The sequence below is a fragment of the Chlorocebus sabaeus genome, chromosome 22 (assembly GCF_047675955.1).
Source record: "Chlorocebus sabaeus isolate Y175 chromosome 22, mChlSab1.0.hap1, whole genome shotgun sequence".
Taxonomy (NCBI): Eukaryota; Metazoa; Chordata; class Mammalia; order Primates; family Cercopithecidae; genus Chlorocebus; species Chlorocebus sabaeus.
This window is the reverse complement of record NC_132925.1, coordinates 42,319,354-42,345,600: the sequence shown is the minus strand read 5'-3', so window position 1 is coordinate 42,345,600 and position 26,247 is coordinate 42,319,354. Positions and strand designations below refer to the sequence as shown.

Below are 26,247 nucleotides of genomic sequence, written 5' to 3'. Positions count from 1 at the left end.
TTAAGTGGCACTTAGGAACAAAAGAGAGCAGCCAAAAAGCAATCTATGAATGGTATGGCATCACTGGAGGAGTCCAGAGAAAGCTGTTTCAGTAACTAGTGAAGATACCATGGGCAATGTGGGCTTTGAGAAATGGGAAGAATTTCAGCAGGCAGAGCGAGACAGAGAGCAGCATGAACATAGGCATGGTGGGTTGTGAGCTGTGAACCGATTAATTTGATCTGAGAGAGCTTCTGCAGCAAAATGGTACACTCCAGGCTAGAAATGTTACCCTGGGGGTAGACTGGGGGGCCCACCTCGAGTGCCAAGACATCTGGACTCCCTGACAGGCAGGGATCAGCCCTGGAAGCTTTTTCATCAGTGAATGTGAGCAGATTAGAGAGGTCAAGAGAACAGAAAGAGGGAATGTAGCCAAGTGATTTTCAAAGCTGGCCTGCACCTGGGTCACTAAGGAGTAATGCAGAGCAGTTATTGCAGTCATGGAAGCTACGCATCTATGGGAGTGAAAGGAAAGCAAAGTATGACTTTTTTTAAGAGAGAGGGTCTTGCTCTGTCACCCAGGCTGGAGGGCAGTGGCATGATCATAGTTCACTGCAGCCTTAAACTCCTGGGGTTCAAGTGATCCTCCCACCTCAGAATTCCGAGTAGTTAGGACTACAGGTATGAGCCACCATGCCTAGTTGGGAAAGAATGTCGTGACATTTGGTGTCAAAAGGGACAAGGAATGAAATTCATTCCCATTACTGATGCTTGGTCAAAAGAGTTGATTTTTAAAAATGAGACACAAAATTATTTTTAACATTTTGAAATAGTGCAATGGTTAAGAGCCTGAACAAATTCCAATCCTGGCTCTACCATTTGCTAGTTGGGGGATGTGGGCAAATTACTTAACCCCTTTAAGTCTCACTCTCTCGTCTGTGAAGTGAGAAGAATAATAGTCCTAGAATCTGCCGCATGGCAGTGAATGAGAAAATGCATGTCAAAAACAGCACAGTGTTGGCTGGGCATGATAGCTTACGCCTCTAATCCCAGCACTTTGGGAGGCCGAGGCAGTCTGATCACCTGAGGTCAGGAGTTAGATATCAGCCTGGCCAACAAGGAGAAACCCCATCCCTACTAAAAATACAAAAATTAGCTGGGTGTGGTGGCAGGCGCCTGTAGTCCCAGCTACTCGGGAGGCTGAAGCAGGAGAGTCACTTGAACCCGGGAGGCAGATGTTGCAGTGAGTTGAGATTGCGCCACTGCACTCCAGCCTAGGTGACACAGCAAGATTCCACCTCAAAATAAATAAATAAACAAACAAACAAGAACAACAAAAAAAACCAGCACAAGGCTTGGCACATAGTAACAACCAATATTAGCTATGGTTCTTGTAGTTATTACTTAAGCTTACTATAAGTAAAAATCTGTTTTAAATCTTCCAGTTCAGCACTTTAAAGCAAAAAATATTTTATACAAAGTAACAACTCAAAAAAGAAAGATGGCACATAGAAGAAAGTATTTGAAAATCATATATCTGATAAGGGACTTATATCCAAAATAGAGAAAAAATACTTAATAATAAAAAGACAAATAGCCCAAATGAAAAAGAGAAAATATAAGCCAGGTACTTTGGCTCACACCTGTAATCCCAGCACTTCAGGAGGTCAAGGAGGGAGAATCACTTGAGGCCAGAAGTTCAATGTTACAGCAAGACACGATCGTGCCACTGTCCTCCAGCTTGGGTGACGGAGCAAGACCCTGTCTCTAAAAATAATTAACTAACTAATTACAAGTGGGCAAAGGAGCCACGTGGACATTTCTCTAAGGAAGATACACACATTGTCAAAAAGTACATGAAAAGATGCTCAACATCATTAGTCATTATGGAAATTCAAATCAAAACCATAGTGAGGGCCGGGCGCGGTGGCTCAAGCCTGTAATCCCAGCACTTTGGGAGGCCGAGACGGGCGGATCACGAGGTCAGAAGATCGAGACCATCCTGGCTAATATGGTGAAACCCCGTCTCTACTAAAAAATGCAAAAAACTAGCCGGGCGAAGTGGCGGGCGCCTGTAGTCCCAGCTACTCGGGAGGCTGAGGCAGGAGAATGGCATAAGCCCGGGAGGCGGAGCTTGCAGTGAGCTGAGATCCGGCCACTGCACTCCAGCCTGGGCGACAGAGCGAGACTCCGTCTCAAAAAAATAAAAATAAAAAAAACCATAGTGAGATGTGACTTCACACTCACTAGGATGGCTATAATCAGAAAGAAGATAATAACAAGTGTCAACAAGGAGGTGGAGAAATTGGAACTGTCAATGTTGCTGACAGGAATGTAAAATGGTGCAGCTGCTTTGGGAAATGATCTAGCAGTTCCTCAGATGGTCAAACACAGAGTTATCACATGACCCAGCCATTCCACTCCTAGGTATATACCCAAGAGAACTGAATACATATGTTCATACAAAAACTGGTATACAAATGTTCATAGCAGAATTATTCATGGAAGTCAAACAGTGGAAACAATCCAAATGTTCATCAACTGAAGAATGGATAAATAAAATGTGGTCTATCCATACAATGGAGTATTATTCAGCCATAAAAAGGAAGTAAGTTCTGATACATGGTACAACATTGATGAACCTTGAAAACATTCTGCTAAATGAAAGAAGTCAGTCAGACAACTACAAATTGTATGATTCCATTTATATTAAATTTACAGAATAAGTGAATCTATAGAAACAGGAAGTAGATTAGCGGTTGCCTAGGGCTGGGGAGGTGGGTGAACGGAATGGGGAGTGACTGCTAATGGGCACAGGGTTTCTTTCTGGAATGATGAGAATGTTCTAAAATTAGATTGTGGTAATGATTGCATACTTCAGTGAACATACTAAAAACCACTGAATTGCACATTGTAAACAGGTATGGTATGTGAATTATATCTCAACAAAGCTGTTTAAACAAAAAGGAAGGTGATTGAGTGTGACTGTTAATCAATTTTCAGCTTTTCTCAAGACAGTTGTGATGTAGAAATATGCTGAAACAGCAAATATATTCAGGTTAATATAGTTTCAATTGTGTCATCTTTTATCAGATATACTTTTTCTTTTAAACAATTCAAAGCAAAACATTTGGCAAGTTTATTAAATTTTGTTCATTTCACTTAATATCATGTAAAGCACATATTCAACTGTATTTTGTTTAAAGACGATGAAGATAAGTAACACCCAGTGCTAGTAAGTTAGGACTTTGGTCTTGGTCTTTGAATAAAACACTCAGACTTGATGAAACTTTCATTGTATTGTGATGTCTGTTTTCTTTTATGTATATTGTGCTAATTGATCTTCCTTTTAAAAAGTGGGGCAAAAAAGAGCCCAGCAGCATTCTTGGGTGGCAGGAAGGGCATTCACCCAGCTCTGGGTCCCAGGGTCCCTCTGGCAGCCCCGAGCACATTCACTCCACGCCAGCAGAGGAAGGTTGAGGCAAATATCCACTGGAAGACACAACTATGGCCATGCCAGTTAAGACAATAAGGAAAAACGTTTCTGTTGGTTGGGAAATAAGTGCTGCCCGGCATCTGCCCTCACTGCTCCCACCATCTCCACCCTGACTCCCCTGCCAGGACTCCCCCAAATCTTCCAATTAAAGAAGTAGTGCCTGGCACAGTAGGAGGCTTCAGACCCTGGGCAGATGGCTGCTGTTCTGATTAGTTAGACCCTATGTTGCTAAATACGGTGGTTCATGCCTGTAATCCTAGCACTTTGGGAGGTTGAGGTGGGCAGATCACCTGAGGTCAGGAGTTGAAGACCAGCCTGGCCAACATGGTGAAACCCCATCTCTAGTTAAAAAAAAAAAAAAAAACAAAAAAAACAAAAAAAAAAACAAACAAAAATTAGCCAGACATGGTGGCACATGCCTGTAGTCCCAGCTACTAGGGAGGCTGAGGTGGGAGAATCACTTAAACCCGGGAGGTGGAGGTTGCAGTGAGCCGAGATGGTGCCACTGCACTCCAGTCTGGGTGACAGAGCGAGATCCTGCCTGAAAAAAAATTAAAAATAAAAATAAACATTTTAGCCCCCCCGCCGCCGCCATGCCCCTGCAGCCTACAAGAATTGTCCCTACATACTGCCTGGCACCTGTAACTTCCTCAGGTCCACTTTTCACTTCCTCACTGGTGTTGGGCGCTGATGGTCCCTCAGACTCTGGCCCTAAGCTCACTCTTGCTCAGCATCATTGACAAGATTTCTGTCTTCTGCATACCCTATGCTCTGATTGTTCTGTATCTGCTGTCAGTAAATTAGGAAATTAGTCTTAGATTTACCAAAACACGGCAGGCGTAAAGTATAGAGAACTGTCTAAATGCGTGATATTATGGATTTCTACATCTACTGGAAACCTAGAAATCTGACCTCTACACACTTTCAGTTCTCACAAATAATTGGCTGATCTCGATTAGTAAATGATTTGGTAAGGAGCCCAGTTATCTAAGGAAAATTGTTAAAAGGTGGGCATGGAGGGCATGGGATTCTCTCCCTTGATTCTCCCCTTGGTCCTTATCTTTCTTCAGCCCTGCATGAGAGAGTCGCTGACTAAGTGGAGTCACAGTGCCCTGGTGGTGTTCTGTAAAGCAACACTCACCTTAGCATTCTGCACGCCTTCTTTCACCAGCAGCATCTGCAGGCCTCCCGGGGACACCAGACTTCCTTGTTTCCATGATGTTTTCCCAGGCCCTGCTGCTGCTGGTAAACTGGGCGGGGCAGCTGTATCTGGCAGGGTGGCTTTAAATACAGTTTTCACAGCTTCTGCAAAGGCCTCAACGGTCTTCTCAGATACATCAACAAGGTAGATTTCTTTCAAGTAGTGTCCATCCTTCTTGCGTTGGAAGTTTTCCTTGATGGCAGAAACAATGGTCTCCACGCATCGGCCTAAGGGAAAGCCAAAGACTCCAGAACTAATAGCTGGGATGGCTATGGATCGGTACTTGTATTTTTCGGCTAGACGGAGACTTAGTTGCACAGCTCTCCTTAATAGGTATACACACCTTGGGGCCTCACATCCGTTCCAGCGGGGCCCCACTGCATGGATCACGTGGTGGTAGGGCAGCTTTCCTGCCTTGGAGATGATGGCATTGCCCGGTAGGAGTCTGCCCTCTCTCTTCACTATCTGGTCACAGTCGGCCTGGAGCTCAGGGCCAGCTGCTTTTGAGAGCGCAGCGGCCAGGCCACCATAATGCTTAAGGTCCTCATTAGACGCATTTACCACCACATCGACAGGAAGCTGTGCCAGGTCACCCTGCTGCACAATGAGCACGATGCCGGGGGCCAAGGCCGTCCGAGAGAAGCACTTCTGCCCAGAGGGGCTGCCTCCTTCCTTCACTTCTTCATTCTCCTGTAGTTCAATGTAACAACCAAACAACCGTTTGATCTCACGTTGATAAAACCATGCTTTATCCCGGAAGAACATCTTGGCTCCTGGCTTATCAATATGGACACTTTTAACACAGACTGAATCCCGGGCTTGCTTGACGATGTCCATTGCCTTCAGTACTTCGGTCTTTGAGCCAGTTAGTAAAATGCCTTTTTGTTTGTTCTCAGGATTGAAACTTACCTGCACATTTGTCCTCTTTATCTTTGGCAAGAATAGCTTCTTTTCTGTCTTTAAATACTCAATAACTAAGGAAGGCTTTACTTCAACCAGTCTCTCTATTTTCATGTTTTGTTCAATGAAGTTAAAAAGCAATGCGTAGGTTTCATTTACTTTCTTTACACAGCCTGTAATGATGACTTCAGCTGTGGTTTCTGAAGATAACTCATTGATGATTACAGTGTTTGGGGAGGAAGTTTGTTTCTTACACAAATTATGAGTGAGCCCTTTCCAGTTCTTGCCATTAAGAACTTCTTTGTTCTCAACTTCAATGCGCTTATAATCTAAGGCACTGAGCATTTGCTTTTCAGCTTCTAACAGGGCTTCAGAAGAACAGCTGGTTAAGAGAACAGTTGTACCCTCTAGCTCATAAAGTGCAAGAATTTTCTGTGCTATGAAAAGACACTTAGAGAATTCTTTCCAGTTTACCTGTTGCAAAAACTGAAAAATCTCAGGAGAAACCTGAATGTTTTTCTGAGCCATGGTGTACACCTTTTCCTGGATTGCACACTTGACTTTATACACATCTACACTAGGTCCTTTCAAGCACAAGTGTTGAGTGACTCCATCATAACAAATCTCTATCTCTGGGCACTCTGTGTGTAAGTGGTCCAGTAGACTGCTGTGACACAAAAGAAAATACCTGCCTGGAGAAATGACCATTTTTTCCTTCAAACTCTGCTCTTCCCTTTTAATTTTTTGAGTAGTGCTTTCTATTAACTCCTTGACTTGTACCTCAATGCTTTGGACATCCTCTGATTTCCCTGCTAAGATTATCATTTCCTTAAGTGTATCAAACTCAATCAAAATCCTGTCATCTTTCACATCGTTTTTTATGGTGTCCCACATTGTTGGATCCACTTTAATTGGGGTGACTTTATATTTAGACCTGATGCTAGAGAGTGCTGTGGAAGTATCTGCCTGCCAGGTCTTGATTCTCGGTCTTCCTTCATTGACTAAGGTGGCTGCTGGTCTGATGGTAACTTTACCACTGAGTTGGGACCACGTGAGCTCACAGTGACAACGCCTCATTTCATCGTTTATCTCCTCAATCAGGTGATTCTTTTTCTGTAAGAACTTCCATAAGGGAAGATCTAGTGACTCTTCAAATGGTGCTGGAAGCTTGATCAGAGGCTTCTCCTTTCCATATAAGGCTGTGCCCAGTGAGGCATAGTACGGGAACACAGAAAGCGGCATTTTATTGAAGTCGAGTTTTGTGGCCATGATGGTGTCTAACACTTAAAAGGAAAGAAATAAAATAACGTAAGCCCAGGATGATATAGGGCAAATAAAAACAAAACAAAATTTTCCTATTTTAGAGAAAAAAAAAATCTAATGTTTTTCTAACAAAGGAAAGAAATAAAACAAAGTAAGACCAAGATGATATGTGGCAAAGAAAAACAAAATAAAATGTTCCCATTTTAGAGAAAAAAATCTAATGTTGGTAGAATTGTGATGTTACAGCATATTAAAAAGCAGCACTACTCTCAAAGTGCTCAAATATAAACTGATATGGGTTAGCAGTGCACAGGTGCACAGGTATCCCTTATTGAATGGAATAATTACTTTCTAGCCAAGATCCATCTATGTTGAAATCCTGTTAATTAAATTCCGTTTACTGTTTTCCTGATATTACTGATATATTACCATCATGTTAAGAAATACATGAGTTTGGTCACAAGCGTGAGAGTAATGTTTGCCCTAGTATAAAAAATATTTTGGTGCTCAAAGTGAAGCTCACTTTAGTATTATGCTATTTGGTCTTCCTGTACAGTCCTATAATTTTAGGCTTCAAAGTTGACTTAGATTAACATTAATACCTCGAAAAGGAGGAGCATAATAATAAATTATTATAGCTTAGCATGTGTCACACACTATTCTGAGTGCTTTACATATATTTAATTCATTTCATCCTCACAACAACCATTTGAGGTAGAGACATTATTATTATCATCCCTACTCACAAATGATAAAGCTGAGGCTAGGAAAGGTTAGATAACTTGGATAGGGTTACATAGACTGCAGATAACTCAGCTAAGATTCAGTTCAACCCCAAAGCCCATCCTCAAAGCCCATCCTCTTGCCCCTCTACCAAACCCGAGTCATCATCACGGTCCTCTGAGAGGCCAGCCCCACAGACTATGATTCAGTAAGACCCACACCTCCTCCTGGCCCTGCTGCAATCTCCTTTTTCCACTTCACTGGAACACTCCCACGGGTGTGTTTGCGTGTGTGTGCATGCGCATGCTCTTCTCTTCCAAGCCCCTCCTCATTTTGTGTAAGCATCTGCAGAAAGGGAATCAGAATCTGCTCCAATAACAACCTGGGTTAAAAGAGCAACCTTTGTGGAAAGCTGTTAAAGTAACTTCACTTTGTGTGTGATTGGGTCCTAGAGCTGGTATCGAGCACGATGGAAAGACACTGGCCTTTAGAGGCCCAAACATACAGCTTCAACTTCCCATCGTGGCCCTGTGGCAGCCCTAAGCCTGGGCAGTATTTATGATTACCAACATACTGAGCACTGTCAGGCACCAAGCACTTTGCTGGTATTATTTCATTTCAACCTCACAGAACTCCTCTAAGGTAAGCAGTAATGTGAGTCCCATTTTACAGATAAGAACACAGAGGCTTAGGTGGGTTAAAGTAACTTGGCCAAGATTACAAAGCTAGTAAGCACCAAAGCCAGGAATCAAATTCAGGTCTGTCTGACCCAAGAACCATGGCAGATGTCATCTTAATATGCCTTCAAGTCTCCATCCTGCTTTGCTTGTCTGTAAGGACAAAGTTTATCTAACCGTGCAGATTATTAATGGGATTGTGAGATACTGTAGCAGAAAAAACAGCCAAAGATCTTACAGACATAGGTGCTCAATGAAAATTCTCTTCCTTAAAAATTAAATCAGATTTTGTGAAGTTGAACCAAATAATTTTAGAGTAAAATGCCTAATTTTTTCCTCTCAAGAAATCTACATAAAACACAATATTGTGCAACAAATTCTCTTTTAAACCAAGCTCTATCTACCATCTGCCTCATTATTGGCAACCCATTGTGAATGGTGAACTATCCTATAAGAAAAATTAACGTTATAGGTGAACAGGAGATTTGGAAAAAGGAGAGAAGTTAGGGTATATGTTATGGGACCAGAATACCCAAGTTCAAATCCTGACTGTGTCACTTACTAGCTGCATAATCTTGGGCAAGTTATTGGACCTTTCTGTGCTTCAGTTTCCTCATGTGTAAAACAGGGATTATAACAATCAAGATGCCCATAAGACAGACTGTCTGAGTGCACTTGGTAACACCTTGCGAAGCTATGCAAATGTAAGTTATAATTAAAAGAATGAGAAGCTAAGCTGGATGCAGTGACTCACGCCTATAATCTCAGCAATTTAGGAGGCAAAGGAGGGAGTATTGCTTGAGCCCAGGAGTTCAAGACCAGCCTGGGAAACATGGCGAAACCCCATCTCTAGTAAAAATACAATATATTAGCTGGATATGGTAGCATGCACCTGTAGTCCCAGCTACTCTGGAGGCTGAGGTGGAAGGATCACCTGAGCCTGGGGAGGTTGAGGCTGCAGTGAGCCATGATCATGCCACTGTACTCCAGCCTGAGCGACAGTGAGACCTTGTCTCAAAATAAGTAAATAATAAAATGAAAATTAAAAAATAGAAAGAAGGAGAAGCTAGAGAACAAAAAAGAAAGTCAGTATATCACAGATTGTGGAGGACAGAGAATGAGTGAGTTTGGAGGAGGAGGTGTGGTCAAAAAAGTTAGATGGTACAAAGGGATCAGGGAGGAAGGCAACCTTTGAGAGGGCCCCATAGAGTTTACATGAATAGCTCTGGCAGAAAATAAACCTTCATTAAATAGTACTTAACATTAGTTGTGTATATGCAGAATAGCCCTTCTGAGGACAAACCCAACAGCCCCATGCCCTCAAGATGTTTGAAAACCTTGAAACTGTCAACTCTCACCACAAACTGGGAGGTTAATTTCTAGGGTAGAGGATTTTATGTACCCTTCTCTCTCCCCAGGCCCAAGACCAGGCAGAGGGAGATTTGAATATGTGACAGAAGCTCCTCTTTGTCCCTTTGCCCAAGGAATAGTAGGTCTTTCATTCCATTTTAATTCAAACCACACTTTTACCCAGTTTTCCCAACTCATAAAAATTGAGTTGGGAAAAGGGAGGTTCCTTCAAGTACCCTGTTGGAACAATTTCTCTGAAGTGAGTGGCATACCACATTATCCTATGTCATGCCCCACCCTTATTAATCCCAGGCACAATTTTCCTTCTTTTCCTAAGAAGCCTGGCCCCCTAATTCCTTCTGGTCAGCCTTGACCTCTGAACACAAGTAGAACCTCCAAGCTGACCTTGTATATGCCTCAGAGAACTGGCAGTCTTTGTCACAAAACACAAGTGTTTCTCTAAGGTTCAGCTGGACATGGTTTTCACAGGGTCACTCCAAACAATATTCCAGCAGGCATCCACTGGTCATGTGAAACCACTCCTGTCCATTTTTGAATGACGGTACAATAGGTGAAAGAAGTAGTGGTACTGTACAGGAACTCTATGAGTTGCTGAGTATTTCTTTACCTAACCTTGTTGTAATTAATTTGAGAGTTTCTATCAAGTGCGTGGCTAAAACACAGATCATCTCCTTTTTAATATAGTATTTTAAAGATCCCAAGAATGTATTTTTCAGTCCATCATAGGTAGAGACTCATGAAAGAATCTCCTTAAATCTTTCAAAAACTTGATGTTCCTTCTCTAAAGTCTGAATCACTGGCCTTATTAAGCATCATATCCCAGATGAACAGGATTATTTATTCAATTCCCAAAGAAATGCATAAATAAACAAATAAAACACATCAGAACTAAATTGATAACTGTTAAGCTCAGCTAAAAATGGCCTAGATTATGCCATGTATGACAGGTTAACAAATATTACCTTTTCTGTCAAAAAATTCAATCAGAGCTGAACTCTCTTCAGGAAAATATTCAACATTGGCAACTCTTCCCCCTCCACTATAGGGATTTTCAAAGAAAAGTTTTAAACTGTAGTCATCAACACCAGGTGGCAGGTTTTCAACCCTGATTGTTTTGGTCACTTCCAGAAGTCTTGGAGAAAGCTGAAGTTGTTTAATTGAATGGTGCCTGGTACAATCATCAACAAATCTTACAGTATCTACAAACCAAAAAAAAAAAAAAGAAAGAAAATCAGTAAATTTTGATTGTATCTTTATGTTGTATAGAAGAAAATGTCTGGCTACTAATTGAGTTAAAAGGGAGAGCTAAGCACTCCATTTTTAGACACAAGATCTTAACACCTACATGAGAATTTACATACCTAAAACTCCCAGTCTCTGAGCCACACACACGAATGTCTTACCTCGATTGCTGCCACTGAGCTGTGTCCCCACTTCCTGCCCCAGCCGTCACCAACCCTCCTGAGGGCTTTCCCTACAAATCTCATTTCACCTCTTTCTCAAGCCCTTCAATGGCTCCCCATTACCTGCAGGTATGAGTGTTGACACTCCTCAGCCAGGTGTACAAAGCCCTTGGCGATGTGACTCGAAATTAATTTCCAAGCATCACCTTTGGTTATTCCCTGCCATTCATTTTATTTTCCATGTTGCCACAAAAACTAGTCATTATTTTTGTAAACCCCCTTCTCCTTTAAAGGGTCTTTGGGTATACAATTTCCTGCATTTGGAATGCTCTTCTCCAATTTTTTATCTTGATCCTATTCATCTTTCAGGACTCAACTGTCTCTTTGATAATAAGTATTGGCCGGGCGTGGTGGCTCATGCCTGTAATCTAAGCACTCTGGGAAGCCAAGGCAGGCAGATCACCTGAGATCAGGAGTTCGAGAAAAGCCTGGTCAACATAGTGAAACTCCGTCTCTACTAAAAATAAGAAAATTAGCCGGGCATGGTTGTGCATGCCTGTAGTCCCAGCTACTCGGGAAGTTGAGGCAGGATAATCACTTGAACCCGGGAGGCAGAGGCTGTAGTGAGCTGAGATCATGCTACTGCACTGCATTCCAGCATGGGCAACAGAGTGAGACTCTGTCTTAAAATAATAATAATAATAAGAAGAAGAAGAAGAAGAAGAAGAAGAAGAAGTATCGATGGTGGGCCCACGATGTGCCAGGCACTGTGCTAGGATCTGAGGATACGGAAATAAACATAACAAGTCTCTGCCAGTGCATCATCCATGAGGGAGCAAGTCTTGAGAGCAAATAAATTGCCTATTGTGGGATCAAATGAGGTGGGAAGACTAATACTGGGAATCAGACAATGATTCCCAGAGTAAGTGGCTCTGATCTGGGTTTTGAACAATGAAGAGGGGTTTACCAGATGGATAGGGAAACAGCTATGTTAAGCAGATGGAATATATTCTGGACATTATCAAATGGTACTACTGGAGTACAAACTTCACAGAAGCAAGACCAGGCCACCTTGTTTGAAAGGGGGTCCCTTTCCTCCCATTTCTCACAGCTTTTTGGTCACAGCTTAGAGAGACAGCTTCTTCTCTTGGACCTTCCTTATTTGTTTACATATAGGCTTCCTCTCCAATCCCAGGCTGTGAGTTTCTCAAGGGCAGGAACCTGATTATTCATCTCTGCCCACAGCACCTAGACCTAGCCTAGCACATATTAGGCATTCAAGATTCTGATCAATGTACAAAAGCAAGTCCATTTAGTTTTCCCTTTGTAAGAAATAGTAATAAATTTGAAATAAGAATAGCTCCCTTTGAGTCCTTACTACGTCTCAGGTACTACGTTAAGTTGTTAGGTACTTTTATTTTCTTTTTCTTTTTCTTTTTTTTTCTTTTTTTTCAGACACGGGCTCTCACTCTGTCACCCAAGCTGGAGTGCAATGGCATGATCTTGGCTCACTGCAACCTCTGCCTCCCAGGCTCAAGTGATTCTCCCACCTCAGCCTCCTGAGTAGCTGGGAGTACAGGTGCGCGCCACCATACTTGGCTAATTTTTGTATTTTTGTAGAGATGGAGTTTCACCATGTTGCCCAGGCTGCTCTCAAACTCCTGGACTCAGGCTATCATCCACCTTGACCCCCCAAAGTGTTGGAACTACAGGCCGTGAGCCACTATACCTGGCCCTATGTTAAGAACTTTTCAAACATTATCTCATTCAATCTTTACAAAAACTATATTAGGTAGGTATTATTGTGACATTTTATAAATGAGGAAAGTGACGCACAGACAGGATAATAACTTGGTCAACCTCATATAACTAGTTAAATGGCAGAGCTGGAATTTTGACTCCATGACCTGCGCTCTTAACCACTCCACTGCCATGGCCATGGAAGAGTGAAGGCTTGGAATTGGAAAATGTACTTGTTTTGGGTGGTGACAGCTCTCTTCCCAATCTCAGAGATTGTCTACAGATTCCTGACAATTACCTTAAAGAGTACCCGTTTTCTGCATTACATGCACTTACTCATACCTACATACGTGAACGACCATGAAAGTGCTAAGGAAATATCTGGTAAAGTGGTAAGAGGACAGGTGTAGAGGTAGGTTGCCTGGGTTCAAACCCAGTTCATCCATGCATTTGCACCTTTGTGTTTTGTCTCCCCAGCTGTAACATGGAGATCAATAATAATAATCTCATAAGGTTTTAGAAAGGATAAATAAATTAATACATGTAAAGAGGCTGGCATAGCACCTGGCTTATAGTCAGCACTCTATGAGTGTGTGTTATCATTACCTTCCACGAAGTCCAGTTTGGTAATACAAATATTTACTTCACCCAGTGAGATAACACATGTGAAAAAGCCAACTCCTTTACCTGGAATCACTTGGATTTTAGATGTCTATTTTGCTGTGTTCACACGCTCTCTTACTCTCTCTGCCTGTCTCTCTCTTTCTCAGTCACACACACACACTTGGGTACTCCTGCAATAAAGTTAATTCTACTAAAAATACCAGAATTTGGTTTCAATATGAATATGCTTCTTTTTCAAAATAAGAAAAAACTATATTAACTTGGAAACCTCTCTTAGTAGCTACTAGAAAGAGTCAAACTTTCAGAGATGTCCCACTAAGAGGTATCTCAAGTCCCATGATATGGTGCAAAGGAGATAGACAGAGGAAGCGTCACTTCATCTTACCTATGTGCTTTTGAAAGGTAACAACAGCGACATCAAAATCTCTTATTACTTCCAGTTGAAAGTCATCACTGGACAGGCCACTGATGTTCTCCACTAACAAGGTAAGGATTATGTCAGTCACATTTGCCTTGAGGTTTTCAAATGCCACCAAAGAGGAAATATTTTCACATTCCTCTGGGATATCTTCAATGTTGTCTGATCCACCATCAAGAGGGAGTTTTGCTTCCAATTCTTCTGACACATCTGATTTTAGGAAGACAAAAGAGGTACAAGATGTTATAGTTATCTACTATGGTCTTAGCAAAGTAAGTTATCACAAGGCACTGCCCTCTTTCCTTGCCAATCTCTTGGCTAACTCACAGAAAAACAGACCTTGGATGGCTTTTTGCTTTATTTAAATAAAAGCAACATGTAACATGTAATTGCCTATTACTAAAGTTCATATTTTTAAATTTTCATGTTGAAAAAATATGTCTGTATTTTCAAGATTATAGGCATTGTAGAGATAAAAAAATTTTCATTTATTGCTGGTGGGTACATGTATTAACTTCTGGAAATGAATTTTAAAAATTTGTACGCAATTATTAGTAATAAAAAAAATATCCACACTACTTAGCTAAGTAAATAGTCATTTATAGAACAATTTACATTATAGGACTATTTTTATATGTGAATTTTATATTAAAATTATACATAATTGAGGTTTAATTTTATTATACCCTTTTCTGCCTGGCCTTTTTGAGGAAACTGCCTTATCCTTCCTAGCACTTAATATCTATTTCTAGCACAGCACCATACTAAAATTATTGAACTAAGCTTCTCAAAAGCAAGACGCATGTTTATTCATCCTTGTATTTCTGGCATATGGTATATAACTGAGGCTCAGTAAATGTTTGCTGAATTGGAGATTTACTGCTTGGGTCATTGGAGGAAAGCAAGACTATCTGATGGTGCCCAAACATGGGTATCACCTAACACATTATACTCCGAAAAACAGTTAAGTTCCCATCACTGAAGAGAAAAAAGGATCCCTATAGCAAATGATTAAGGAATACACACAGAAGGTGAAATGGCCAAGGGCTGCTGCATACAAAGCCCACTGAATAGCAATCACCCAGGTGACTCATTCCTCTCCACTGCTGACCATAAGAGTGAGTTACACATATACACAAGGTCAGTCTCACTGTATGCTTGTCCACTGAAGCATGGTATGTACGATCTGATCTTTACACATTCTGTGGACAATTATTCAATGGGGACTCTTATTGTGTTCAAGACCCTGGATATAAGGAGAGGAAAGAATATAAAAACATTAGATAAGACATTTACAGATTTTCTAATGGAGGTATATGAGAAAAATGACATGTGTAAATGTTCGCAGTGGCAGCATAAAATGCTCTGTGTGCACCAAATCCATTTTGCTTACTTCCCGTACAATATTTCTCAAGTTTCCTGCAGTTCAGTTTCAACAGTAGTGTTCCTGCAGTTAATGGAATATGGGTGGAAGTGAATTCCACCTTCAGGCCTGGCCAATATAAATCTCCTTAATATGAAACCCCATTCTCCCTTGCAGTGACCTTGGACACCACATTTAGAGATAATGGTGTCAAAGGGTGGAAGCAGCCTGGGTCCCTAAATGACCACATGAAGTGGTTGACACTCCCACCACCACCCCAGCTGCCAACTACACTGAACTCTGATGAGAAGGACAAATAAACTTGTGTTGTGGCCAGGCGCAGTGGCTCACACCTGTAATCCCAGCACCTTGGGAGAATGAGGCAGGCGGATCACTTGAGGTCAAGAGTTCGAGACCAGCCTGGCCAACATGGTGAAATGCTGTCTCTACCAAAAATACAAAAATTAGCTGAGCGTGGTGACACACGCCTCTAATCCCAGCTACTCGGGAGGCTGAGGCAGGAGAATCGCTTGAAGCTGGGAGGCGAAGGTTGCAGTGAGCCTAGATTGTACCACTGTACTCCAGCCTGGGCAATTCCATCTCAGAAAAACAAACAAACAAGCTTGTGTTGTGTTAGGTTACTGATTTGGGCGGTTGTTTGTTACAACAGTTAGACCACTCTGTTGTGTGCTGGCTATCATGCCATGAACACACTCACGCTAAGTTTAAAAAAAAAAATAGCTTAAGGATAAAGCAACTACATAAATTAGCACTAAGTGAGACAGGTATAACAAATCAGAATGACTGCTGGGCTAGGGAGGACGCTATATGTGTTTAATCCTGCTGCCACTCTTTAGCCATGTGACCTTGGGCATGTCTCTTAATCATAAAATGAGGGTATAGGACTAAGTGAACTGGACTGAAAGAACCTTTCCAGCAACATAGTTTTATAACCCCATCAATATTAGATGCTTCACCACAAGAAAGGCTTAATTGACCAAAAAAGAGCATTAACAATCAAGCCAAGAGTCCCAGAAAGAGATAAAAGGGTTGGGCTGGCATGGAAAGACTTGAGAGAAGAGGAGGAAGTTCAGCAGGTCTTGAAGGGTATGTGGAACTGGGTAGAGAAAAGTGGGATAGAGGTAATTGTGAGCAACAGAAGCACAGGGAGAGTGCTGCAATTGCATCAGACAATTTAGAAAACAGCAGTTAGACTGATGCGGCTCAAAAGGAGCACATTTGTGCAGAGTGAAGAAAATGAGGCCAGAAAAGCAGACTAGATCCAGAAGGTGGGCTGGACTTTATCTCCCAGTTTGTGGTAAGGGTGAGTCATGGAAGGTTTCCATGAAAAGGATGGCAGGCTATTTAGCAATAGTGCAAAGGGCTGGTCAGGTTTAAGGAGAAGGGTGGCAGACACAGACAGAGCAAGCAGGGAGCTCTTGCCATGCTGAACCTGTGAGGTAAAAAGGAATGGCCTGTGGTGAGAGAAGGATGGATAAGGAAAACTTTAAAAGAAAAGGAGGCTGGGTGCAGTGGCTCATGTCTGTAATCTCAGCACTCTGGGAGGTCAAGGCGAGAGGGTCACTTGGGGCCAGGAGTTCAAGACCAGCCTGGGTAACATAGTGAGACCATGTCTCCACAAAAAATGTTAAAAATTGGCTGGGCATGGCAGTGCATGCTATGATAGCCCCAGCTACTTAGGAGGTTGTGGTAGGAGGATTGCTTGAGCCAGGGAGGTTGAGGCTGCAGTGAGCCAAGATAGCCTGAGCAACAGAGTGAAACCCTCTCTCCAAAAAAAAAAAAAAAAGGTCTCTATAATCAGCAGATGTGAAAGGCGTGATGCGTGAAATGTCTAGTAGGTGACGAGCAGACTGATTGTGTACTTCAAGAGAAATGAGGCGGCCAGAAAGGGCCCCTGCTTGGGGAGGAAGATGACACATGCGGCTTCGGGCATGTTGGCTCTAATATACTTCCCAAAAGGTCAGACAGAAATTCTGGAATTGAGAGAGGAGTCCAGTCTGGGGATATGGATTTGAAAACATCAGAATTTCCAACCACAGGTAAGCAGTATTTCTCTGCTCTTGCCCTTTTCTCTTCTCCAAGACCTTCCAAGTGCTGGTTTCTACCATTCAGACCCGGCCCAACTAAGCTTATCCTGGAACAGGACAGTAGCTCAGTGCTGACATCACCTGACATTGGTGTGTGTGCCTTTCCCTGCCCTGTCACCTCCTGCTGATGCCTCAGTTTCAAACTTTTCGCATGAGGTTTCGGGCATGCCTAGTGCATTCATGGTGCAGTGTCTTCCGCTATCCCCATCCCTGAGAAACAGAATCCAGTTAGTACCTACTCTCCACCCACACTTTGCTCAGTTCTGAAACTGTCTACCCCGTTCCAATTAATTTCAAGAGTCCCAGCCTTAGGGCCATTGTCAGGGATCAGTGTGGAGTAACCATTCAGCAAAGAATCTCTGCTTCCCTTAAAGGAGCCAACTTAAGTATCTTGTGTAGACCACCCAAATTCCTAGCTGGCTACTATCCTTAGAGTCCAGATCAGGTAAAAACAGGTTAGAAAACGGGCCTAAAATCCCCAGGACAATGAAAAGTCTATTGGTGGAAGGGGACTGGGGCTTTCACTGGGAACACATTTGGGAGTTTTAAGCAAATTTAAAACAGTGCTAACATGTCAGTTAAGACAGAGTTAAGGTAAAAATCTACGACGTCATAAGAAACACAGATGTGATTAAATTTTAGATCTAGGGCTATGGAGCAAGAATAAATATGCACATATAAAACCACTTCCTGGTCTGAAGTTGAGCTTGAGAGTATAGCACTTTGGCATCTTCCAAGAAAAAGATAAGGATTTAGGAGATCCCAACAACAAACACTGGGAGCTGGGGGAGCCAGTTCCACAAGTGAGGAATGGAAAGCAGGAATTACTCTAAAGAGACAAAAAATTCCTATTTCATGAAACTCCTGAGCTGCCTAAGAAAGCCATGCATACTAAATTCTACAGTTTTAACAGGACATCCATGTTACATAAAAATAAGCCATATATCCCTACCAATCTTTTTGCCAAATAAAGGCAGCTCTCACTCTAGTGCCATTTTCCAAAAGAGAAAGTTGCAGAAAACTGCATGTTCTCAAGATAATTTCAATATTAGAAGACAATGATTATATATTGTTCCTTTTCCTTAAGGTTTAGATACATGTATCACTTTATCTCTCTGGTTCGGTTCATTCAGAGTAGTTCACTTCCTACCCTTTATAATAGCATGCTTAGCTATGAAAACTAGTTGCTTCTTTAGTAAATGTCAGGGGGCATGACAGCTCAATGCCCAGATGCTAGTTGAGCATTGGAGTCCACAACAGCTAATTGGTTGCTGGCTGTTTCCTACAGCAGATGAGATAAGAAGAGCTGTTGTCTTTTAGAGGACTGCAATCCTCCAATCCAATCCTGCACCAGTGCTCAAAAGCCTGTGTTCACAGAGGAGTCACAACTTCCTGTTTTGGCTTCAGAGCACAGCACCCTCACACCCAGTGCTCAGGAAGCAGTGCTAAGCCACCTGCGACTCCCTTGGACATATCATGTCCTTGCTTCTCAGCGGCTGGCTCAGCACAAGTGGAAAGTAAAGATCAGCTCATCACCACCTCTCTGGCACTTCTTTGCCCTCCCCTCTATTGCAACGTGTCTCCCAGGCCCCAGAGAGAGCAGTTCCAATCGTTACGACCTGAGCCCTAAAAGCCAGCCTCTGCACAGCTGGCTCAGAATATGAAGAGGATGCAGTCCAAGGCAGCTCCCAGCGGAGCACATCCTGCATTGTGGAAGTCAAGAAGAGAGGGCTGACTCCCTCAAGTGCTGCCTTTAATAACTGCTTGGTGAATGTCAGAGTCAGCTCAACTGAGATTTTACCTGGTTCTTTAACATCTTCTTTGGTCTTGGATTCCTGAAACGCAAACAATAAAGTAGCATTAATACATTATTAACAATTTCTTTACATAAGAAAATGTCCCTGGGCAAAAACTGGAAAAATTCCCTTTGAAAACTGGCACAAGACAGGGATGCCCTCTCTCACCACTCCTATTCAACATAGTGTTGGAAGTTCTGGCTAGGGCAATCAGGCAAGAGAAAGAAATCAAGGGGATTCAGTTAGGAAAAGAAGAAGTCAAATTGTCCCTGTTTGCAGACGACATGATTGTATATTTAGAAAACCCCATTGTCTCAGCCCAAAATCTCCTTAAGCTGATCAGCAACTTCAGCAAAGTCTCAGGATACAAAATTAATGTGCAAAAATCACAAGCATTCTTATACACCAGTGACAGTCAAACAGAGAGCCAAATCAGGAATGAACTTCCATTCACAATTGCTTCAAAGAGAATAAAATACCTAGGAATCCAACTTACAAGGGATGTAAAGGACCTCTTCAAGGAGAACTACAAACCACTGCTCAGTGAAATCAAAGAGGACACAAACAAATGGAAGAACATACCATGCTCATGGATAGGAAGAATCAATATCGTGAAAATGGCCATACTGCCCAAGGTAATTTATAGATTCAATGCCATCCCCATCAAGCTACCAATGAGCTTCTTCACAGAATTGGAAAAAACTGCTTTAAAGTTCATATGGAACCAAAAAAGAGCCCGCATCTCCAAGACAATCCTAAGTCAAAAGAACAAAGCTGGAGGCATCACGCTACCTGACTTCAAACTATACTACAAGGCTACAGTAACCAAAACAGCATGGTACTGGTACCAAAACAGAGATATAGACCAATGGAACAGAACAGAGTCCTCAGAAATAATACCACACATCTACAGCCATCTGATCTTTGACAAACCTGAGAGAAACAAGAAATGGGGAAAGGATTCCCTATTTAATAAATGGTGCTGGGAAAACTGGCTAGCCATAAGTAGAAAGCTGAAACTGGATCCTTTCCTTACTCCTTATACGAAAATTAATTCAAGATGGATTAGAGACTTAAATGTTAGACCTAATACCATAAAAATCCTAGAGGAAAACCTAGGTAGTACCATTCAGGACATAGGCATGGGCAAAGACTTCATGTCTAAAACACCAAAAGCAACGGCAACAAAAGCCAAAATTGACAAATGGGATCTCATCAAACTAAAGAGCTTCTGCACAGCAAAAGAAACTACCATCAGAGTGAGCAGGCAACCTACAGAATGGGAGAAAATTTTTGCAATCTACTCATCTGACAAAGGGCTAATATCCAGAACCTACAAAGAACTCAAACAAATTTACAAGAAAAAAACAAACAACCCCATCCAAAAGTGGGCAAAGGATATGAACAGACATTTCTCAAAAGAAGACATTCATACAGCCAACAGACACATGAAAAAATGCTCATCATCACTGGCCATCAGAGAAATGCAAATCAAAACCACAATGAGATACCATCTCATACCAGTTAGAATGGTGATCATTCAAAAGTCAGGAAACAACAGGTGCTGGAGAGGATGTGGAGAAATAGGAACACTTTTACACTGTTGGTGGGATTGTAAACTAGTTCAACCATTATGGAAAACAGTATGGCGATTCCTCAAGGATCTAGAACTAGATGTACCATATGACCCAGCCATCCCATTACTGGGTATATACCCAAAGGATTATAAATTATGCTGCTATAAGGACACATGCACACGTATGTTTATTGCGGCACTATTCACAATAGCAAAGACTTGGAATCAACCCAAATGTCCATCAGTGACAGATTGGATTAAGAAAATGTGGCACATATACACCATGGAATACTATGCAGCCATAAAAAAGGATGAGTTTGTGTCCTTTGTAGGGACATGGATGCAGCTGGAAACCATCATTCTTAGCAAACTATCACAAGAACAGAAAACCAAACACCGCATGTTCTCACTCGTAGGTGGGAACTGAACAATGAGATCACTTGGACTCGGGAAGGGGAACATCACACACCGGGGCCTATCATGGGGAGGGGGGAGGGGGGAGGGATTGCATTGGGAGTTATACCTGATGTAAATGACGAGTTGATGGGTGCAGCACACCAACATGGCACAAGTATACATATGTAGCAAACCTGCACGTTGTGCACATGTACCCTACAACTTGAAGTTTAATAATAATAAATAAATTTAAAAAAAAAAAAAAAAAAAAAAAAAAAGAAAATGTCCCTGGGACCAGCCTGGAGATGGAGGATAAACAGAAACAATAATGAAAAGGTCTGATAATGGTGCTCTTGAATACATCTGGGGCCATACATAGTGGCATATTCACTTTCAAGTCACAAAAATTACCAATGAAGATGAGACACAAATAACAGAAACCTCAATTAACACCAAGTGTTTGGGAATATGAGGTACATCCTACATCAGAGAAACATCTTAGCTCATAATTTTTCCCTTGTTTAATATTTATTGAGGCTGAACTTGGTGACTCACACCTGTAATTTCAGCATTTGGGAGGCCAATGTGGGCGGATCGCTTGACGCCAGGAGTTCAAGGCCAGCCTGGGCAACATGGTGAGACCCCATCTCTAAAAAAAAAATTTAGGAAAAAAAAATTGGCCAGGCATGGTGATGCATGTCTGTAGTCCCAACTACTTGGGAGGCTGAGGCAGGAGGATCACTTGAGCCCAGGAGTTCAAGGTTACAGTGAGCTATGATGGTGCCACTGCACTCCAGCCTGGGAGACAGATCAAGGCACTGTCTCTAAAAAAGATAAAAATTAAATTAAGGCCAGGTGCAGTGGCTCACACCTGTAATGCCAGCACTTTGGGAGGCCAAGGCAAGTGGATCACATGAGCCCAGGAGTTCGAGACCAGCCTAGGCAACATGATAAAACCCTGACTCTACAAAAAATACAAAAAATTAGCCAGGTGTGGTGGTATGCACCTGCAGTCCCAGTTACTGGGGAGGCTGAGGTGGGGGGATCACCTAAGCCCAGGAGGTCAAGGAGGCAGTGAGCCATGATCATGCCACTGCACTTCAGCCTGGGCAACAGAGTGAGACCCTGTCTCTGAAAAAGAATACTAAAACAAATAAAAATAAAAATAAAACATTTACTGAGTGTTTATTATATATAACAAGAACTGTGCCATGTGCTTTATACAGATCATCTTGTTTAACCCTCACAATAATCCTACAATCTGTTGTTGAATCACTATTGTTACTATTCCATTTTACAATTGGGGTGATACTTAATACATGTGGTATGGATTGCTGTCTCTTCAAAATGACATACAAAATAAAACAAATATAACAGGTTCCAGGTTATAAAGAACTCAGGAGACACAGACCCCAAATTTTACATCCCAAACCACCATTATTATAACCCCCAAGTCTTGACTTTTCCAAATGTGTTTAAAATCACAAAAAGTACCCCCAGCCAGGTGTGGTGGCTTACGCCTATAATCCCAGCACTTTGGGAGGCCTAGGTGGGTGGATCACGAGGTCAGGAGTTCGATACCAGCCTGGCCAATACGGTGAAACCCCGTCTCTACTAAAAATACAAAAATTATCTGGGCATAGTGGCGTATGCCTGTAGTCCCCGATACTCGGGAGGCTAAGGCAGAAGAATCGCCAGGAGGTGGAGGTTGCAGTGAGCCGAGATCACACCACTGCACTCCAGCCTGGGTGACAGAGCAAGATTGCATTAAAAAAAAAAAAAAAGGAAGTACCCCCTCTTACTTTATCCCATACTACCCTACCCTACCACTGCCCTCACTCCCCCTACATTTGTAATCTGCTTTCCTCACTGCAGTTTGCTTCCTACTTTTCTTTCCACTGTATTTTCCTCATTGTGATTCTCATTTCACACACCTTGGAAGACCTAAATCCCTTTTATTCATGCCTAAAGTTTACTTGCCTGTGTTAGAAGTTCCTCCTCAAAGACATGATGGATTTCATCTGTGGTTTCAGGTAACTGGACAGTTAATTTGAATGTTCCTTTTCCTTGCAATACTAACTCATGATTTTTTCTCTCCAGAACCTTCTGCCGAACTGAAATGTCCAAAAGGGGGAAAAAGGGCCAAATGACAAGCAATCTTTATTTACAAAATTATTCTATGATTTCTATGGGCTGTGTTACCATCCATCAATGGCTTCGTCTGTTTCTCAAGAGAGGCTACGTGAAGTAAAAGAGGAAAAGTTTAGCAAGCAGACATGGATTTGAATTGCATCCTTAAACTGACTTTTTAATATTGACCATGTTTCCTAATAAGCCGTACTTACAAAGCCTTAGTTTTCTTGTCTATTTGTAAGGTTAATGGAGATATGTTGGTAATGTATGATAAAATAGACACATCTGAAACAGGGTTTAAAATATTATGTCAATTTACACCAACTTTTCAGAAATCCTGTGAAATGTATAAAAGTGAGATACAGCTTCCCATTCATTTCTATTTGCTATACATGAATAAATACAGACAAGTGCTGGTGGGCTCATTCTTATTATCTGCCTATTAGGTTTATATGAATCAAATCAGGTTATGCTATGGGCCCGCACCTGTTGAGGCCATTTCCTGGCATGGAGGGTGGAGAGTGGAGAATATCCTCTGCAGAAGAAGAATGCACTTCGGGGACTTCAAGGGTAGGTCATTCATTGTCAGCAAATTCCTGACCCTTGTTACTGAGAAAGTGGTTCCTCAAGTAGGAAACTGAAACTGACTAGGGATTTTCCACCCCCAAGAACTTTGACCATACTAGGTTTTGAGTTTGTTTTTGTTTTGTTTTGTTTTGTTTTTTTGTTTTGCTTTGTTTTGTTTTTTTTTTTTTTTTGAGATGGAGTCTTTCTCTGTTGCCATGCTGGAGTGCAGTGGTGCGATCTCTCCTCACTGCAACCTCCACCTCCCTGGTTCAAGAGATTCCCCCGCCTCAGCCTCCCAAGTAGCTGGGACTACAGGCGCACACCACCACGCTCGGCTAATTTTTTTGTGTGTTTTAGTAGGGATGGGGTTTCATCATGTTGGCCAGGATGGTCTTGATCTCCTGACCGTGTGATCCGCCCGTCTCGACCTCCCAAAGTGCTGGGATTGCAGGCATGAGCCACCGCGCCTGGCCCGTTGTGAGTTTTAATAAGTTTTGGGTCATCTGGGCTGGGGGGTAAGACAAGAGGGGCCACTGGAGCAGCCTGGGGGTGGAGGAAGAGGAGTTGTGGGCTGGGGCTGGTCAAGGATGATAGCCCAGAAGTAAGACTAAAATCTTTTCTGCTTGGAGGGCTAGAATTGAGTTATTTTATCATCACAAAATTATATTTTGTGATATTTGTATTTTTATTCATTTGGGGTTGTCAGCAAACTACAGAAATTCTGAAACTTTAACACACCAAGGTCACCTGGGATGCCGGTTAAACACATGCTTACCACCCACCCCACATTCACTGAACCTGAATCTCTAAAACAGAGCTGGGAAGGTGCCTGGTTAACCTGCTCTCCAGGTGATTCAGATGGGTGAGACCTACTTCTAAGGATAATGGAATCTAAAGAAGAAAGAAGCATCCTTAAGGGCCAGATGGATGGTGATGTTGACTTCTGAAGTCAAAGTGGGGAAAACTCTCAAGGGAAAGCGACACCCAAAAGGGAAAAGATCACATAGTTGCCCTTCTGAGCACTCCTTGGTGAAATTAATCCTAGGAAAACATGGTATTTTGTTTTCATAAGGGCCATGAGCCAATCATGTCTCCTGTCCCCCTCCTTCCTTCCTTCTGCGCACCTTTCTTTTTCTGTTTCAGTTTTCCTTTTTAGATCCCTTCTGGGGCCCTCTAATTGCACGGCCTCAGCCTCAGCCTCCCTGCTTCTCCTCTGGCCCAAATGCTTCTTCAAATCCAGAGACAAGAAAGCGGAATTAGGGGTTGACTAGATCCCAATGGGTTACCATCCATAAGATGCCAGTGGAAAAGGCGCCCATTCAGGGAGCTGCAGGTCACAGGCTTCCCACTGCAGACCAGGGAGGCCCTTGAGCCAGCAGATCATCGGTGGGCTCTTGATCCACCAAGTAGTGGGGAGTAGGGGAGTGGGGAGTAGTGGGGAAGAAGGGAAAAAGCCCCTTAATGGCCTGTAAGGAGGGAACTTTGCCGACTTTCCCCCTCCAAAGCTCAAATCTCCCAACCCACTGTCACTTCAGAATATCATCCTTGCTCCCAATCTGAGCACTAGAGACTCAGGGAAGAGGCCCCGGCAGGCCGTCGACAATGTGGCCGCTGTGACGGCTCTACGTTGACATTCGGGCCGTGTGATTTTGGGCAGCGCCTCTGCCCCTCTCCCAAGTGACCCCAGGACCTCTGGAAATCTCCAAGCCCCACGAGGAATCTCTGTGACTTGTCACGTTTCTTAAAGAAAAGGAAAAGACAGAAAAGGATGACAAGAGGATAGACTCACTTCACAACAACAACAAACAATAACACCACCACAACAGGGAAACACAGAAAATGATCGAGTGATAAAGAGTCACTTGCGCGGTTCCGCCGCCACCTCCGGGCCGCGCCGTTAAGCGCCTGGAAACGCAGGGCGCCGGGGAACCGCAGCGCCCAGGGAGCGCTCGGAGTCCATTCTGTCGCCCCCGCCCCCGCCCCCGGCCCGGCCACCTCCGCTACAGCAGCCGCCGGAGCCGGGCGGGTCCCCCTCCGGTGTGCGCCCCGCCGCCATCTCCCTGGAGGGAGGGCAGAGGCGCCCCCTCCTCACCCCACCCCTCGCGCCCCTCACCGTCCTCCGGGTAGAAGAGCACCAGGAAGCGGGACGGGCTCCTGGGATCCTGGTGGACCTCACACTCGCCGCCTCCCGACTTCTTCCGGCTCTGGAAGTACATCTGCAATTTGGTGCTCAAGTTCTTCGGGGGGTCGGGGCCCCAAGAGCCCTCGACCAGCAGCGGGAAGGAGCCGGGCACAGCCATCCTCAGCACCGCTCTCCGCCGGACTGCAGGGGCCGCGCCAAGTCCGGGCCGCTAACTTTGACTCTTTCGCTTTCGTTTCCTGGAAAACTCCCAGGCCTTGGTTTCCTTTTGCCTTCAGCCTAAGACAGCGGACCCAGGAATGGCCGAGTCATCCCCCGCCCACCTCCCCACCTTCGCATTCGGCCCACAGCCAAGGCCAAAGTAACCCTTTGG

At 43.1% G+C, this 26,247-nt stretch overlaps 1 protein-coding gene across 2 annotated transcripts in view; it reads right to left on the bottom strand.

Annotated features, from left to right (window-relative positions):
- PARP14 (poly(ADP-ribose) polymerase family member 14) overlaps positions 1-26,247 on the bottom strand; it is a 52,400-nt gene that overhangs the window by 25,671 nt on the left and 482 nt on the right. The window contains exons 2-7 of one of the 2 annotated variants that reach the window (XM_038003407.2): positions 25,848-26,153; positions 23,015-23,148; positions 19,068-19,101; positions 13,763-14,005; positions 10,573-10,809; positions 4,617-6,859 (exon numbers count right to left, since the gene is read on the bottom strand). In XM_038003407.2, the coding sequence (XP_037859335.2) occupies positions 4,617-6,859; positions 10,573-10,809; positions 13,763-14,005; positions 19,068-19,101; positions 23,015-23,148; positions 25,848-26,034 (3,078 nt within the window). In that variant the 5' untranslated portion in view covers positions 26,035-26,153. Of the gene's footprint in view, positions 1-4,616; positions 6,860-10,572; positions 10,810-13,762; positions 14,006-19,067; positions 19,102-23,014; positions 23,149-25,847; positions 26,154-26,247 lie in introns of those variants that run through there. The other variant, XM_073009763.1, reaches the window with a different exon arrangement.